General features: G+C 28.9%; 1 protein-coding gene across 3 annotated transcripts; it reads left to right on the top strand.

Annotated features, from left to right (window-relative positions):
• The first annotated feature begins 6,764 nt into the window (after positions 1–6,764).
• LOC114190149 (S-type anion channel SLAH2-like) lies at positions 6,765–9,398 on the top strand. 3 transcript variants are annotated; one of them, XM_028078933.1, is made up of 6 exons: positions 6,765–6,873; positions 6,998–7,112; positions 7,255–7,719; positions 7,838–8,608; positions 8,694–8,725; positions 8,809–9,398. In XM_028078933.1, the coding sequence occupies exons 2-6, from the start codon at positions 7,011–7,013 to the stop codon at positions 9,146–9,148; spliced, it is 1,710 nt and encodes a 569-aa protein (XP_027934734.1). In that variant the 5' UTR covers positions 6,765–6,873; positions 6,998–7,010; the 3' UTR covers positions 9,149–9,398. The 3 variants fall into 3 exon arrangements, with proteins under 3 accessions (XP_027934734.1, XP_027934732.1, XP_027934733.1); XM_028078931.1 differs by having other exon boundaries at positions 7,835–8,608; XM_028078932.1 differs by having other exon boundaries at positions 6,767–6,910; positions 7,835–8,608.
• Positions 9,399–15,050: the final 5,652 nt, after the last annotated feature.

The raw sequence follows: 15,050 nt of genomic DNA, 5'->3' as shown, positions 1-15,050 counted from the left end.
GGAAAACAAATAAAATAATGTAATATAAATAAATTAAAATAAAACAATATCCTATAAGTAAACAATCAAATAACAAAAACATAAAAAAAAATAACAATACAAAAAAAGGACAAGTGTCATGCTCGAGATAAGTAAATGATATAAACAAATAAAAAAAATGTAAAATAAAATAAAACACAAGTAAATAAAAGGTGTTATTAAAAAATAGATAAGTTTATTCTGATTAGTATATAAAAGATCTAATGTCATTGTCAGCCTTCTTTTATATGGAGGGGTGATATAATTTCTTGTTATTTGATAAGACCTATGAGAAATGGAGTATCCAAAGAGAGATAAAATCAAACAACTACAGAGAAAAAAAAAAAGGAGAATGAGACTATATCAGATCGGTATTTACGATTTTTTTTCAATTATATTATTATTTTAACATTTAAGTAGTTTCTTATTAAATAAAGTGCACCGTGGTGTGAATCAGGATGCTTTTTCGTAAGATATGTGAGAATGGATATCAACCGTGAGTTAATTTGGTTCATTACGGATTTGAGCTTGATTGAGTTAAGAAAAATTAACCTTTTTTAAAAATGGGTTAAATCCAATCCGACTCACTTAACCTATAGATTAAACGGTTCGAGTCGGGTTGAGGGTGGGTTGACCCACTTAACTCACCAACATTTTTTTACAATGTTTTTTTTTTAATTTTTTTAATAAGTATTTACTATTTCTAATTATATAGGTTCACAATTTCATATTTTTTTAAATGTTAAAATGTTGCTCAATAATATTTGAATAGTTTGAATGTTTTATTGAATAGCATGACAGAAAATTTGTAATATTAGCCATATTTTATTAGATTATATGAACACTTTCTTGAAAACAATTCATTATATTTTGGTGATGAGCATGATGAAAATATTGATTTTTGATTTTATTGTGATTGTCATCTCATGAATTGTTTAAAAAATTATTTAAATATTTGAATACTTAAAAATAAATACATAAATAATTTTTTTATGTGGGTTGGTGAGCCAACCCACTTAACACACCAACCCGTGGTGGGTTGAATTGGATTGCAAAATTTCTGGCTCACTATAAAGTGAGTCGGGTTAGATTCACTCATTTTCAACCCGACTTATGGTGAGCCAACCCGTCACTTTGACATGTCTTTAACTATCTTATATTTTAATGTATTATTATTATTATTATTTTATTTCCATATTATTATATTATTATTTTAAAACGTATATTCTATGCTTTGTTTTTGGTTTGTATTTGAAAAATATTCAATTATTTTTTAGTGTTTTTTAAAATTTATATTTTTATTACATTTGATTTTTTTTATTTTAATTCATTATAATGCTTCTTATATATTAAATGATTTTTAACAAAAAATATATATTTTATTTAAGTAAAACACAAAAATAATATGAGTTAAAACATAAAACGTTCTTACTCTTATATTCACAATAAGAATTAAATAGATAATCTAATTAAATAGAGAATGAATTAAAAATATCGTGTTTGTTGAAATAAAAAAAATATTACTTAAATTGAATTATTTCGTTGACATTGGTAATTTGTAGGAGAATATTGGAATGGGTTCTTCATCATGATTTAAAAATAATAATTTATAACTGAATTCTACAAATATATAAAAAATCTAATAGAAAAAAAATACACTGAGATAATAAATAATGTGTTATAATTAATAATAACATTAATGGTTAAGGATTTATGTTGTTCTATTATAAATAATGTCCAAACTTGCCAAAAAAATAATCCACTCAACACAAGTGAAAATGTGATATAATAGAAGATCACTAAATAATATGAAATTTTCATGATTATATAATAGAAACAATTTCAGTTTCTACTGTTTATTTTTTTTTCTTTTTTTCATTCCCTTCCCAGTCCAAATAAAATCTTTAAGTTTTTTGAATAGTCAAAAATGAAATATTAAAAAAATTATTAGAGATATTGCATTAATTAAGGATAAGAAAATTTACTATCAGTATAAACTTTATTTTATAAATTAATTTTGTAGTATTAAATTAGATTTAAAATCTATTTTTAAAAAAATTAAAAAGAATAATTGAAACACTGAGATTTAAGTAAAATACTTTATTAAGTATATTTAAATTTGATATAATTTATTTTCTTAGTCGTATATCTTGTCACCACTGAGATGCAGAGTTTCAAATTTGTTTTGAAGCGATGAATGAGAGCGGAGAGATACATGTATTTGTAATTTGGAAAATGTATTTTTACACCACTTCCACCGGTTCATAATCTATTTTTAAGAGTATTTTAGTTATTAAAAAAATAATTTTGTACTTGTAAAAAAAGAAATAAATTAATAAATAAGATAATAGATGTAAAAATTTGTTAGATATAAAAAAATACAATCCTCTTAATTTTAAAGCGACCGCAAAACCGCGTCCTCTCCCATGGTCAAAGACATAGATGAATCAGTATGTGCTATTAATATCTTGATGTTGAACATATGAAAAAAAAATCTAAGAAAAAGCTCTGCAGCATCATTTTCGTAGATCATTAATGCTTCATATTGCAGCTTATTATTTTCATCTTCACTACTATTTAGATTGTTGTTTATTGTCAATATTAACATTATAACTTGAAGAGTTAATCTTAACCTTTTGACGAAACATTTCAATAATGTTGAGAAATTGAAATACATTATATTTAAATTATTTATAATTAAATTTTCTTTATTTTTTAAATGACTTGTTTGAATAAAGAGATTAAAATACCTTGTAACTTGAAGAGTTAATCTTAATCTTGTATTTGGATAAAATATTTCAACATTTAGAAATTGAAATGCATTGTATTTAAATTGCTTATAATTAAATTTTCTTTATTTTCTAAATAACTTGTTTGGATAAAAAGATTAAAATACCTTGCATTTCAATTTTTTGTTTGGATAAAATAATTGAAATTTTTTGCGAAATAAATTTCATTTTATTAATATCTATTTTAGGCTTAATTATGTTTTTAGTTCATGATAAATTTGGAAATGGGTCGGTCAGGCTTGTCGAGTCAACAAGTCGGTCGAGTCGTTGGGTTTGCCCGACATGTCTGAGTCGTCGGGCCCACCCGACTCGTATGGGTCATCGGGCCTACTCGACCCGTTTGTGTCGTCAGGTCGGTCTGATCCGTCTAGATCGTTTGGCCAGCCCAACCTATTATGATTGTCGGGTTTGCTGGATCGTTTGGGTTGAGTCCAGTGTGTGAGGTTGAGTGAGAAAAATTTTAAATTTCACCTTTTATGAGAGTATTTGAATCTCTTCTAATTGAACTAATTGAAATACTTCAAAAAAATACATATATTTTAAATGTTTTTTAATTTATCTATCCAAACAATACATTTCATTGCAAAAAATTTCAAATCCTTCAAATAAATAAATCTTCTCAAATTGTCTCATCTAAAGACACCATGAGACTTACAGGAACATACATCAGCTTTTTAGAAATCTTTACATGTTCTACACTTTTGAACAAAATAACCTATCAATGATAAGGATAAAAAAAAATCTAAAAATCTTTCATATTCATCATCAACTATTAAATCAAACCATGTTTTTTTAGAATATTTTGAGTCGATAACTCATGTTGTAGATTCACATTTATCAAAACTCTTGAAAAAGAAATCCCTCTAACTTTTTCCAAGGTAGATTCATCTATAATAGAGAACCTATACTCTTCAGTAATTGAGAAAAATGTCCTTGCCCTACAATACTTCATACATAAGCCACGCACCCGAATTTGACGAGTTTAATAATAGAAGGCACGAACTCACATTTCCAAGTTGATAATCATACCCGAATACAAGTTTTATTACTCTATACAAGTCTTTCGAAAAGAATAAAATTAAAAAAGACATAAAGAATATGAGTTCAATTTATGTAAAAAATTTAAGACTGTTTTAATTAAAATTTTAAAATAATAAATTTATAAATTTTATTTACGTTGTTCGACTTTTTTTTTTTTACTTAATGTAAGACTTTCTTTAAATGTAACACATTTTCTTAAACTAACCACAAATACTCTTGTACCCTTGTTTATCGTAATGAAAGATACTAACTCAAATTCATAAAATCCTTAATCCATTGAAATTACCTTAATTTAAAATAAAAAACACAAATACTGAGAATGGTTTATTTCCTTCATCAAAAAAAAAAAAAAACACCCATGTAAAATAATATTTTTTGAAAATCTGAACCAGAAACCGTATATGCCTTCACATGAGATAGGCAACTCATTTATTAGATCTTTGCAAACTGCATTCACATGGAATTTTAATTTTAGCACATTCTGGATTCTCGTGTGTGAGGCGGCATCTTTTATTTATTAAATAAGCTCGATTGAATTATATATTCTTTTTCACGCTAAATTTGTTCAAATATCAATGCGATTTCATGATAAAGATAGATTTAAAGAAATAAACTTTCAAAAATTTAAACCCGCCAATGTTTCCGAATATTTAATCCTCTCTCCCAATCAAACAATAAAATTTAAAAGATCTCTTGAAAAAAATTATACCTAATTTTTTTATAATTAAAAATTTAGACGAGTTAGGTTTGAGGGGCTCACTAATCACTAGACTTCAAGGCTCAAAGAACTAATTTATCCTTCTTTAATTAAAAAATGTTAAAATAAAAAATGGATAAGTCTAACTCACGATATATATATATATATATATATATATATATATATATATATATATATATATATAGTAATACTGATGTATGACTAGTACATGTCAGGAACGTAATGAAAGAAATTAGAATTCAGAGAATGAAAAACAGTAAAAAATAAATAAAAGTATTGAAGATTTTATGTATAGTAAGATTATTAATTTATAATAATTATTTTGAAATTTTATTTCGGAAAGTTTTAATCGATGGTACTATAAAAAAGAATACACCAACAGACTCTGAAAATTAAACTCAAAACATAAGATGATACGTAATTAATAACTCAATGAACAAATAAATTTGTTCAAGATTTATATCGGGAAGATGCAAATAACAAAGGCGAAAAAAAAAAAGAGAAACATCTCTTTTATATTTCTTTCTTTTAGTTTTTAAAACATTTTGTTTTTCAAAATTTTTAAAACTTGATAAAGTTTAATAAGATAACAATTAATTGTTAAACAGCGGAAGTAAATTGAGAAGCGAAAAAACCATGCTCTATTTTTTTTCTTCTGTTCTTCTGTTTTGGAAATAACAACTAGAGAACCCAATTTCACACTGTGATAACATAAAACTATTATTTCATACCAATTAACAATTTAAAACATATGAAAGATTTGTTTCTTTAACCCTTTCTTGGCATACAAGTGAAAGATGCCAGTTGTTAACCACGAGTTTTTAGCCTTGACCTTGATGATATATATTTTTTTATATATATAATACGGAAAGATTTTGAAGTTAATGGCACCGACAAATTTTATATCATACGTGATTAGAGTTGTTAAAATGGGTTAGAGTCTGCAAGCCAATCCGGTTTACCATGAATTCGAGTTAGGTTGGGTTGAATTTTTTTTATAAATTTCAATAGAATTGAATTTTGACCTAACTCACTCGGGTTAAATCCGTGATGAGCCAGGTTGGCTTACCAACCCGCAAATAAAGGAACCCGCAAATAAAGGGTCACACAAGTGTTTTTTGTTAAATTGAATTTTGTATTTGGGTCATGTTAGTTTGTTTTTTTTACCCAACACATGGATAATTTGTTTTTTTTGTTTGAGTTTGATCTGTCTTTGGATTGTATTCAAGTTTATTTAGATTTTAATCAAAATTATAATTTAGTTTTGATCGAAAAAAATAAAAAAAATTGTATTTTTTTAATTAAGTGAGCCGGTGAGCCAACCCGTTTAACCCACCTATCCATAGTGGATCGAGTCGGATTCGAATTTTGTTGATTCGCTAATAAGTGAGCCGGATTAGATTAACTCATTAAGTGATCAACCCGTGATGAATCGAACCAGATCAAGCCGGATTATCCGTTTTGACATCACTATCACATTAAATAAATTAATACATTAGATGGATTTTCTAGTATAAGTTACTTATTTTATTAATTTCTATCCATTATATAAGTCTTTAATTTCAGATTTGAACTTCAGTCAATATATTATATCCGTGGTGATAATGTATCTGTCACTGTATTATATAGTGTACAGAAAAAGCTTATAGACCTTTTAATATACATTTACTTGCAACTTCCGTTATAAAACTTGCGTTCTTTTTATCTCTTGGATTGAACTTTTGGTCCATTTTGGGTTTGTATTGGGAGATGACGAGGAAAATACTAGAATATTACCCTATCTTCTATTTCTGCAAATAATGGTTAGCTTAAGTGGGAGTGGTGAAACCTGTTGAAAAAATAAATTTTTGGTTCCATTTTAGTACTATATTTAATCCTGACGTCACTCAAATGTTAGGTGATGGCTACAAAATTGCGACATGCACTGACCTAGAAATTTGAAGCTTAATTATATTATAATGTATACCCTTAACTTTTTCTTCTATGCTTATTTTACTGTATTTCATGGACTCATATATGGTGTGTGACATATCTGACCTACCTAAATTTTCCCATACTCGTTTTTTAATGTGGCCACGCCGTTGTCAAAATAAGCAGCTGTTGTTATCACTAATAAAGTGCTTTTGACGTAATGGCTGCAACAATATCATGGCCACCGTAGTCTTGCATTCTATATAATCTCCTCTCACCATCTCTCACGCATGCCTTCTCCACACTCTTTATTTTCTCTCAAGAACCATTTTTTCTAACTTCGTTTTTCTGTCTTCTCTCTTTGCATCTTCTTCTCTTGTGAAATTTCTGCTTCCTGTGAGTTTGAGCCTCTGTATACTTAAAATAGTTATTTGTATGTCTAATGTGATAAATTACTTAAGAGCTAATAAAATGACTCCTTCGTATGTCAATAAACTCAGTAATTTGTATACTTTTTCAGGTGTAGGCCTAGCATGGAAAACAACGTTTACCGTGAAACAGAAGGGCATGGCTTTCCTAAAGTTCCATCACTAGTTCCACATATATCAAACGTGAAAAAAAGCTCCTCTTTCAAAGTAAGACTCGTTATCATTAATGTGAGTTTGAAAAACTGAAAAACAGAAATCCAGAGATTAGTCCTTTTGATGAAACTAAGTATTATGCAATAACTACATCATTCTGGTGATTAAATGTTAGGATATTTGTTTCCAATAACAGGAAAGTGAAAAAAAAGTAGCAGGAGGCCAAGGTGATGAACAGGAACATTCAGTATCTATCAACATGCCATTAAATTGTGAAGATGTTCAGCTACATGGCACCGCAAGAGTTAGTGAAACTGATCTTAGTGGCAATGGTGCTCCCATTTTCTCTTCTGAATCAACTACTACATACTCCAAGCCACCATTGCCATCACAATCAATGCCAAATGGAAGCGTGCAACCAGAGGAAGCAAGCTCAGTGAATTTTACAAATCATGAAAGCCTCAAAAGCTTGAACGATAATGGAACTAACTTTTGCAAAACATGGTACAGTAAACTTGAGGCGAAATTATCAATTCTGCGTGGAAGGGTACATTCACAAAGTGTAGAAGAGGATAACAGCTTAAGCAACACTAAGAAGCCTTTACCTGTTGATTTTTTGTTCGTGAAAGCATCGGAAGATCCTCAGATACAAACTCCTAAGGTATGCAGTCATATTCTTCTGTGTAACAAATGTTCCACATCCTAGAAATCGTTCAATGCAGTTTTTACTAATATTTCAACCATTTGAGTTTTTACACTGTGATTTACTCCTTCAGAAGTGTCCAGAAGAGATGGTGCATCCTCAGGACAAGCAGTGGCCATTCCTTCTCCGGTTTCCGATTTCATCTTTTGGTATTTGTCTAGGAGTTAGCAGTCAAGCAATTCTATGGAAAGCATTGGCCACGTCACCTTCCACTGAATTTCTTCACATAACTCCGAAAATAAATTTCGTGCTATGGCTTATCTCTGTTGCTGTAGTTGCTACTATTTTCGCCATCTATCTGTTCAAAATAATTCTCTATTTTGAAGCAGTTCGCCGCGAGTTCCATCATGCAGTTCGTGTTAACTTCTTCTTTGCCCCATGGATATCCCTCTTGTTCTTAGCTCTTGGAGTTCCTTCATCGTTTGCCAAAGAATTGCATCATGCGGTTTGGTACATTCTAATGATTCCATTGTTCTTCCTTATGCTAAAAATATACGGACAGTGGATGTTTGGGGGCAAAAGGATGCTCTCAAAGGTTGCCAATCCAACAAATATGCTAGCAATTGTTGGAAATTTTGTGGGAGCTTTATTGGGTGCATCCATGGGCCTAAGAGAAGGACCTATTTTTTTCTTCACTATTGGACTTACACACTATATGGTGATATTTGTAACTCTCGCACAGATGCTTCCAACAAATAAGACCCTCATCAGGGACCTCCATCCAGTGTTCTTTCTTTTGGTTGCACCACCTAGTGTTGCTGCTTTGGCATTGGCTAAGATTCAGGGTTCTTTTCATTTGGAATCACGAATTTTCTATTTCACTTCCATGTTCCTATATCTCACGCTGGTAAGCTTTTGTCTCACGGATTTTCTACACAATCAACGATTTTAGTATTCAAGTTGCTTATCAGTTTCGGGTCAATCTTTTGCAGGCTGTTCGGGTCAATCTTTTCAGAGGACTCAAGTAAGCTACGCTCTTGTTAATATCTATAACATTGGCTATTCCATTATGTTGATTTTTGTGACACTCTGTGTGTGATTGTGCAGATTCTCAATCTCATGGTGGGCCTACACATTTCCAGTGACTGCTGCTGCGATTGCTACCATAAACTACACAAATCAAGTCACAAACGTTGTAACTCAGGCTTTGAGTGTAATGTTGAGTCTCATTTCTACATTCATAGTAACAACAGTTTTTGTCTCGACTATAGTGCATGCCTTTGTCCTCCGAGACCTCTTTCCCAATGACCTTGCCATTGCCACAAGTGAGAGAAAGCGAAAAACTCATAAGAAACGCTTCCCTTTAGGACTTGGAAGCCATGGTCATGCCAAAAAGACTGAAAGTTACTTGAAGTTTGTGAACTCGGATAAAAATGATTTAGTTTAGAAGCTTCTTGGACGACAACATACTCCAATATTTCAAGGAATTCATCATCTGCGTGAGTATTTAGATGTCTCAAACGAGTAAGAAAAAATAATGAGACAAGACAACCAACATCTTTACTAATAAGTACCTTCGATGGTGAGACATGGGTGAAGGTTTAGATTTTTCTTGAGTTGTCCCTGACACTGTAAATGCTGATCATTTTAGCTGCTGATTATATGAAATCTTCACTTTAGTCCTTCAGTTTACAAAATCTTAGAACTTCCTTTTTTTTTTTTTTTTGCTGAACAACAATGGAAAGTGAAGTGAAAAAAAAAAACTAAAATGAATAACGTTTTGCAAACTCAGAATCTGAAGGAGAATTTTGTAAAGTTAAAGACTAAAATGACAATAATGGTGTCATCAATTTTTCCATTTACCATGTACGTTAAAATTAACACTGTTGAGTACTTAAGCCACAAGGGAATATGATCGAAGAACAGAGCAAATCTTTAACGATTGTCAAATCTGATTCAAAGTTAATAAAGATGATGCTTTCATTAATTTCTAGCAAGAAACTTTACGGCAATCACTTAGTCGGGAATGGTGCATGTATTAAAAAATGCAGAAACATATACTAAATAAACACAAACGGTAATATACAAGTAAATCTGAAATTTATAAAGAAATATCCAAACGTAAAGAATTTGAACCAAAATTCACGCAAATATCTATCTTACTTAAAAGTTTAAATTCCACGAAGTAGTCTTCCGATATAATAACCAAGAACAATGATATTTTAATAATTTTTTTTAAGAACTGAGGTAATATTTTTTAAATAATTCTAGAATTTAAAAAAAAATAAAAAATCACATAAAAAGATACTACCTTAAATTATTAAAAAAGTTATCAAAAATTAGTTGTTAAAAAGTATTTTTTTAATAACCAGTTAATCTGTAGCAAAGGAACTGTACATTAGCTTATGCATTGAACTTATTAGTGTTTCAACATTTTTAAATAATGTGCACTAACATTATTCTTCATGCACTTTAGGATATTCCTCTATGTCAGAAGCATTCAGAAAAAAAGAAAAAGGAAAAGGAGTAAACACCCCTAAAGGTATATAATTTTATGATATTAATCCTGAAACTAAAACTTTTATAAAGTCTATGAAAGTGCAAGAAAAGTGCATGATTTGGGAAAAGGTTTTAACATATATTCAAAGATGGAAATGATAGTTAGTGATTAAGTTTAGAGATTCGGAAAAAAAAAATAACCGAAGGCTTTTTTATTCGAAATTTACTTAAATGTAGAACCAATTATAATTGGTTCAAAAAAAGAAAGTCTTATAAAAGCTATTTCAACATCTGCATGTCCATGAACTTCTCCCATCTGTACTCTTAATATCTAGAATTCACCCTAATGTTTTCTGGGATCAAATTATGAGAGTTGTAAACAAATTATATATTGATAATTTGTCCAAGTTGTATCTAGAGATGGAAAGAGGTTGGGTCGAATACGGATAGTGCCTACTTATAATTTAACCTGCAACAAAAAAAATAAAAATCATTCACTATTTGTTTATCCGTTGGGTACCCACTTAAAAAATATTTGCGATTTTTTTTAAACTTGTGAGTATCTGTGGACACCCACAAATATTTTAAAAAAATATTTTATAATTTTTTTAAATAAAATTTAAATAATTATAAAATATAATATAATATAAATTAAATTTTAATTTTAATTAAATTTAAGCTAATAAAATATATTTTAATTTTAATTAAGTTTAACTTAATAAAATATAAATTAAATTTTAATTTTAATTTTTTGCAGATAATGAATACAATTGAATACGGGTAGTATGATACCTATACCCAACTCGTTTATAAACGGGTATTAAAATATTTCTTATCCACGAATATTAACTATCGAAAACATATTTTATCTGCAGATATTTACCAGCGTAAATATTTTTGTCATCCTAACTATATCCTTTGCTAGTTTTATTAGCAAAAGTGAGCGATCAATGCAATGTGCCCGTGGAAAACATGTTGAATATGCATCTTATCAATATTTTTTTTTATTAGTTGTTGTTAATTTTTGTTAGTGGAAGAATTAGTTTCCCTTCTTGATGTTCTAAACCAACCTTATTTTTCAAAGTATTAGTAGGAGATTAAATCCATTATCTTTCCCTGTTTCTATTTAACCACTAAACTATCTTATCGATCCTATCTTCTCGTGAGTATAATTGCAATGCTTCCTCGTTATTCAAATTGAGGGTCTACTGTTTCTTATTCTCCTAGTTTCTTTCATCTTTTAACATAAAGATAATCTATTTGTAACAAATGGACTTTAAGCTAATGAGGTCAATAATATTAATATTCCTTCATTCAATTCATATTAATTTGCTTTAGAAGTCTACCATGGTACCCAATTTGTTTTGATGAAGTTGGGACAGTGATTCTTGTGTAGACCAAACCAATTAGAATGGTAACCAACCTCCATTAAAGTCCAATAATATCCATAACTCCACGGTCCATACTCCGATAGGTTCTACCATCCTAGGGTCCTAGCGTCCCAGAATAAGAAAAAAAAATTATTTGACACAAGTTGATATGCATGTAGGGATAAAATAATCACTAAAAAAAATAATTTTTTGTATATATATAAAAAAATTGAAAAATAGTTAAAGATATTATTAAATAGGTGTAAAAGAATTTTGAACGTAAAAATATTATTCTTATAAGAGTAAAGGTAGTACAGTATGACTACTTGTAAACAATTTTAGATTTTTTTTTTCTTGTTGGTATTTTATTTTGTGTTTCATGAGTTTTATAGAATTATTTTTGGTTGAAATTGATCTATATGAAGGATTTATTTAGAGTTTAGTAGATCATACATACTATTTTTTTACATATAATATTCGAACCTAATATTATTTTTGGATTAAATTAATAATATACTGTTGCAGTTTTTAAGAGACAGCTGTGACAAAAGAGGGAAAATGTAGGAGGTTGGGGGACCAGCTGGTGGCTTTAGGATTCGCAGCTCCGAAGAAAATGACTTGAATGCAATGAATTACAGAATTTGATATAGAGAATTTGGGTACACATTGCATGAATCCTCAAATTTTCAATTATACATGTCATCTTAATTATTCTGCCAGAACCTATATTGCAGAGTTTTAAAATTGCTTTGAACTTTAGTGTGTGATGAAAATTTCACTTCAAGTGATCTATACATGTGATGGATCTTTTCATAGAAGAATCAACTCAACATCAAGATGTGAACGTATTGATACTTTCGATTCAAAACTTTAAAGTCATATGGATTTTTTTTCTTATATAAAGTTCAATTTTATTATTTTTACTTGATGTCTTAAAAATACTTAACGGAACACACTTACCTGAATTTTTCGTTAGTAAAACTTTTGATACAAAAACTATATTGTATTTGTATTAGTCAGTCACTAAAACTAATCATAGATTCTGATGTTAATAATGGATCTTTTGAGAAAAAGAATCACTAGAGATACTCAACACCATGACCTGAAACAACCTACACAGGAGATTGACATTATTCCTAACCCAATATGTTAAAACAAGGTTTAATTAGTCAGATGGTACTCACTTTCATTCAGATGTGTCACTTTGGTACCCCGCTTTTAAAAATGTGTCAATCTAGTCCAAATTTTTGAAAAAATATCTTAATCAGGTCCCTTTCAGACAAAAATGACTAAAATCGTTAACTTAATTCATGACTTTTACCACTAAATTTTAATATAAATATCAATACTTAATTTTTTGTAAGTCATTTTAAATATCAATACCGTTAACAGTGTTAATAATTTTTTGCTAAAAATGACCTAATTGAGGCATCTTTTTAAAAGTTATGACTTAATTGATACCTTTTTAAAAACGGGTACCAAACTGACAGATCTAAATGAAAGTGAGTATCATCTAACTAATTAAACCTTAAAACAATAGATTATGAGTCTTATTCCTTATATGATACTTAACTTCTTATTTTTATTTAATATGAAACTTAAATTCCCAGTTGGATTGTCATTGGTAGAAATTATTCAGGAAAATAACCAACATCATTGGAGTATAGTTCTCATGTTTGGCTATTTCAAACTTTCAGTATACAAGATTAGTGACCGTTCCTGTCAATATGCTGGCAATAGCCAAGAAAAGAAAAGGAACATGTAAAGCATTAAGAATATATGATGGTGTCTCACAACTGCTACAAACTGTTATTCACACGTCCTTCCACAGCTTTCCTACTGTTTATCAATTTCACACCAAATAACTTAACACAAACACAGCATAAAAATATCTTACAAAACGGATACGATGACTTAAATGACTCCATTCCATTCATGCATTCTTTTACGAGTTTAGATTTTTTATTAGTTTTTTTTTTCTATTCTTTGTTGAACATTAAAAGTATATTGGATTGATATTTTAAATATTTTTTAATATACTTTAAAATATCAAAATTAGTGGTAATCAGTGTATTAAAGAGATACAATAAAAAAATAGCACAACAAAATTTAATAGAGAATCCAAATTCTTCTTTTACACCATGCATATATATTTTTTAATAAATATAAAAACATATCATGAAAGCTTTTGCATTTAGGGGAATTCTGAATATACAACGGGATTAAATACATGAAGGTTTAATTATACCTTTGGTCCCCATTTTGGAGTCAAAATCTCAAAATGGTACCTAAATTTTTAAAAGTCTCAAAATGATCCCCTTTTTTGTTCAAACGTCTCACGTTTGTCCTTCCCGTTAAGTCAAGGTTGACGCCGTTAGAGGGAGTGCCACGTGTCAGTTCCTCAATTTTTTGAATTTTTTTATTAATTTTTTTTGAATTTTTTTTTATTTTTAATTTTTTTTTTGAATTTTTTTTTTAAAAATCAAAAAAATGCCACGTGTCAAGCTGTCATCGTGCCACATGGCAGTGACAGTGGCACGTGTCAATATTACGCCACATGTCATTTTGTTAGTCTCAATTTGGTCCCTTTATTTTAATTTGTCTCAATTTAGTCCCAATATTTTATAAAAAGGAGCAATTTTGTCCCCCTTCAAATTGAAACAAAATTTAATTTTATATAAATGTTATACCAATATTTTTATTAAATTTGATATTTTTATTCAAATTGATATTTTTATTATATATTTTTAACATAGCTAAGTTTAGTTAAAATTATATTTCACATTTAACTTTACTTAAAATTGTTTTCAAATTTTAAATTTATATGTGTTTTATTGTAACATGAACTAGGTAATTTATGATTTTTTTTTCTATTAACATTATTTTCTATTAACAACTTTTAAACCATTTTAAATGAAGTTCAATGTAAAATATTAATTAAATGAACTTAATTTGGTTAAAAATATTTACTTGAAATATCAATTTTGATGGAAATATTTGTGTACATTTATACAGAAATTAAATTTGATTTCAATTTGGAGAGGGACAAAATTGTTCCATTTTTACAAAAATTGGGACTAAATTGAGACAAATTAAAATAAAGGGACCAAATTGAGACTAAGAAAATGACACGTGGCGTAATACTGACACGTGTCACTGTCACTGCCACGTGGCACGATGACAGCTTGACACGTGGCAATTTTCTTAATTTTTTTAAAAAAATTCAAAAATAAAAATAAAAAAAAAATTCAAAAAAAAATTAATAAAAAATTTCAAAAAATCGAGGAACTGAAACATGGCACGCCCTCTAACGGTGTCAACGTTGACTTAACGGCAAGGGCAAACGTGAGACGTTTCAACAAAAAAGGGGACCATTTTGAGACTTTTAAACATTTGGGTACCATTTTGAGATTTTGACTCCAAAATGGGGACCAAAGGTATAATTAAACCATACATGAAAGAAAAACATAATATGATCGC

Source organism: Vigna unguiculata, chromosome 7 (assembly GCF_004118075.2).
Source record: "Vigna unguiculata cultivar IT97K-499-35 chromosome 7, ASM411807v1, whole genome shotgun sequence".
Lineage (NCBI taxonomy): Eukaryota > Viridiplantae > Streptophyta > Magnoliopsida > Fabales > Fabaceae > Vigna > Vigna unguiculata.
Note: the sequence above shows the minus strand (reverse complement) of the source record. Positions and strands in the feature narration are given on the sequence as shown.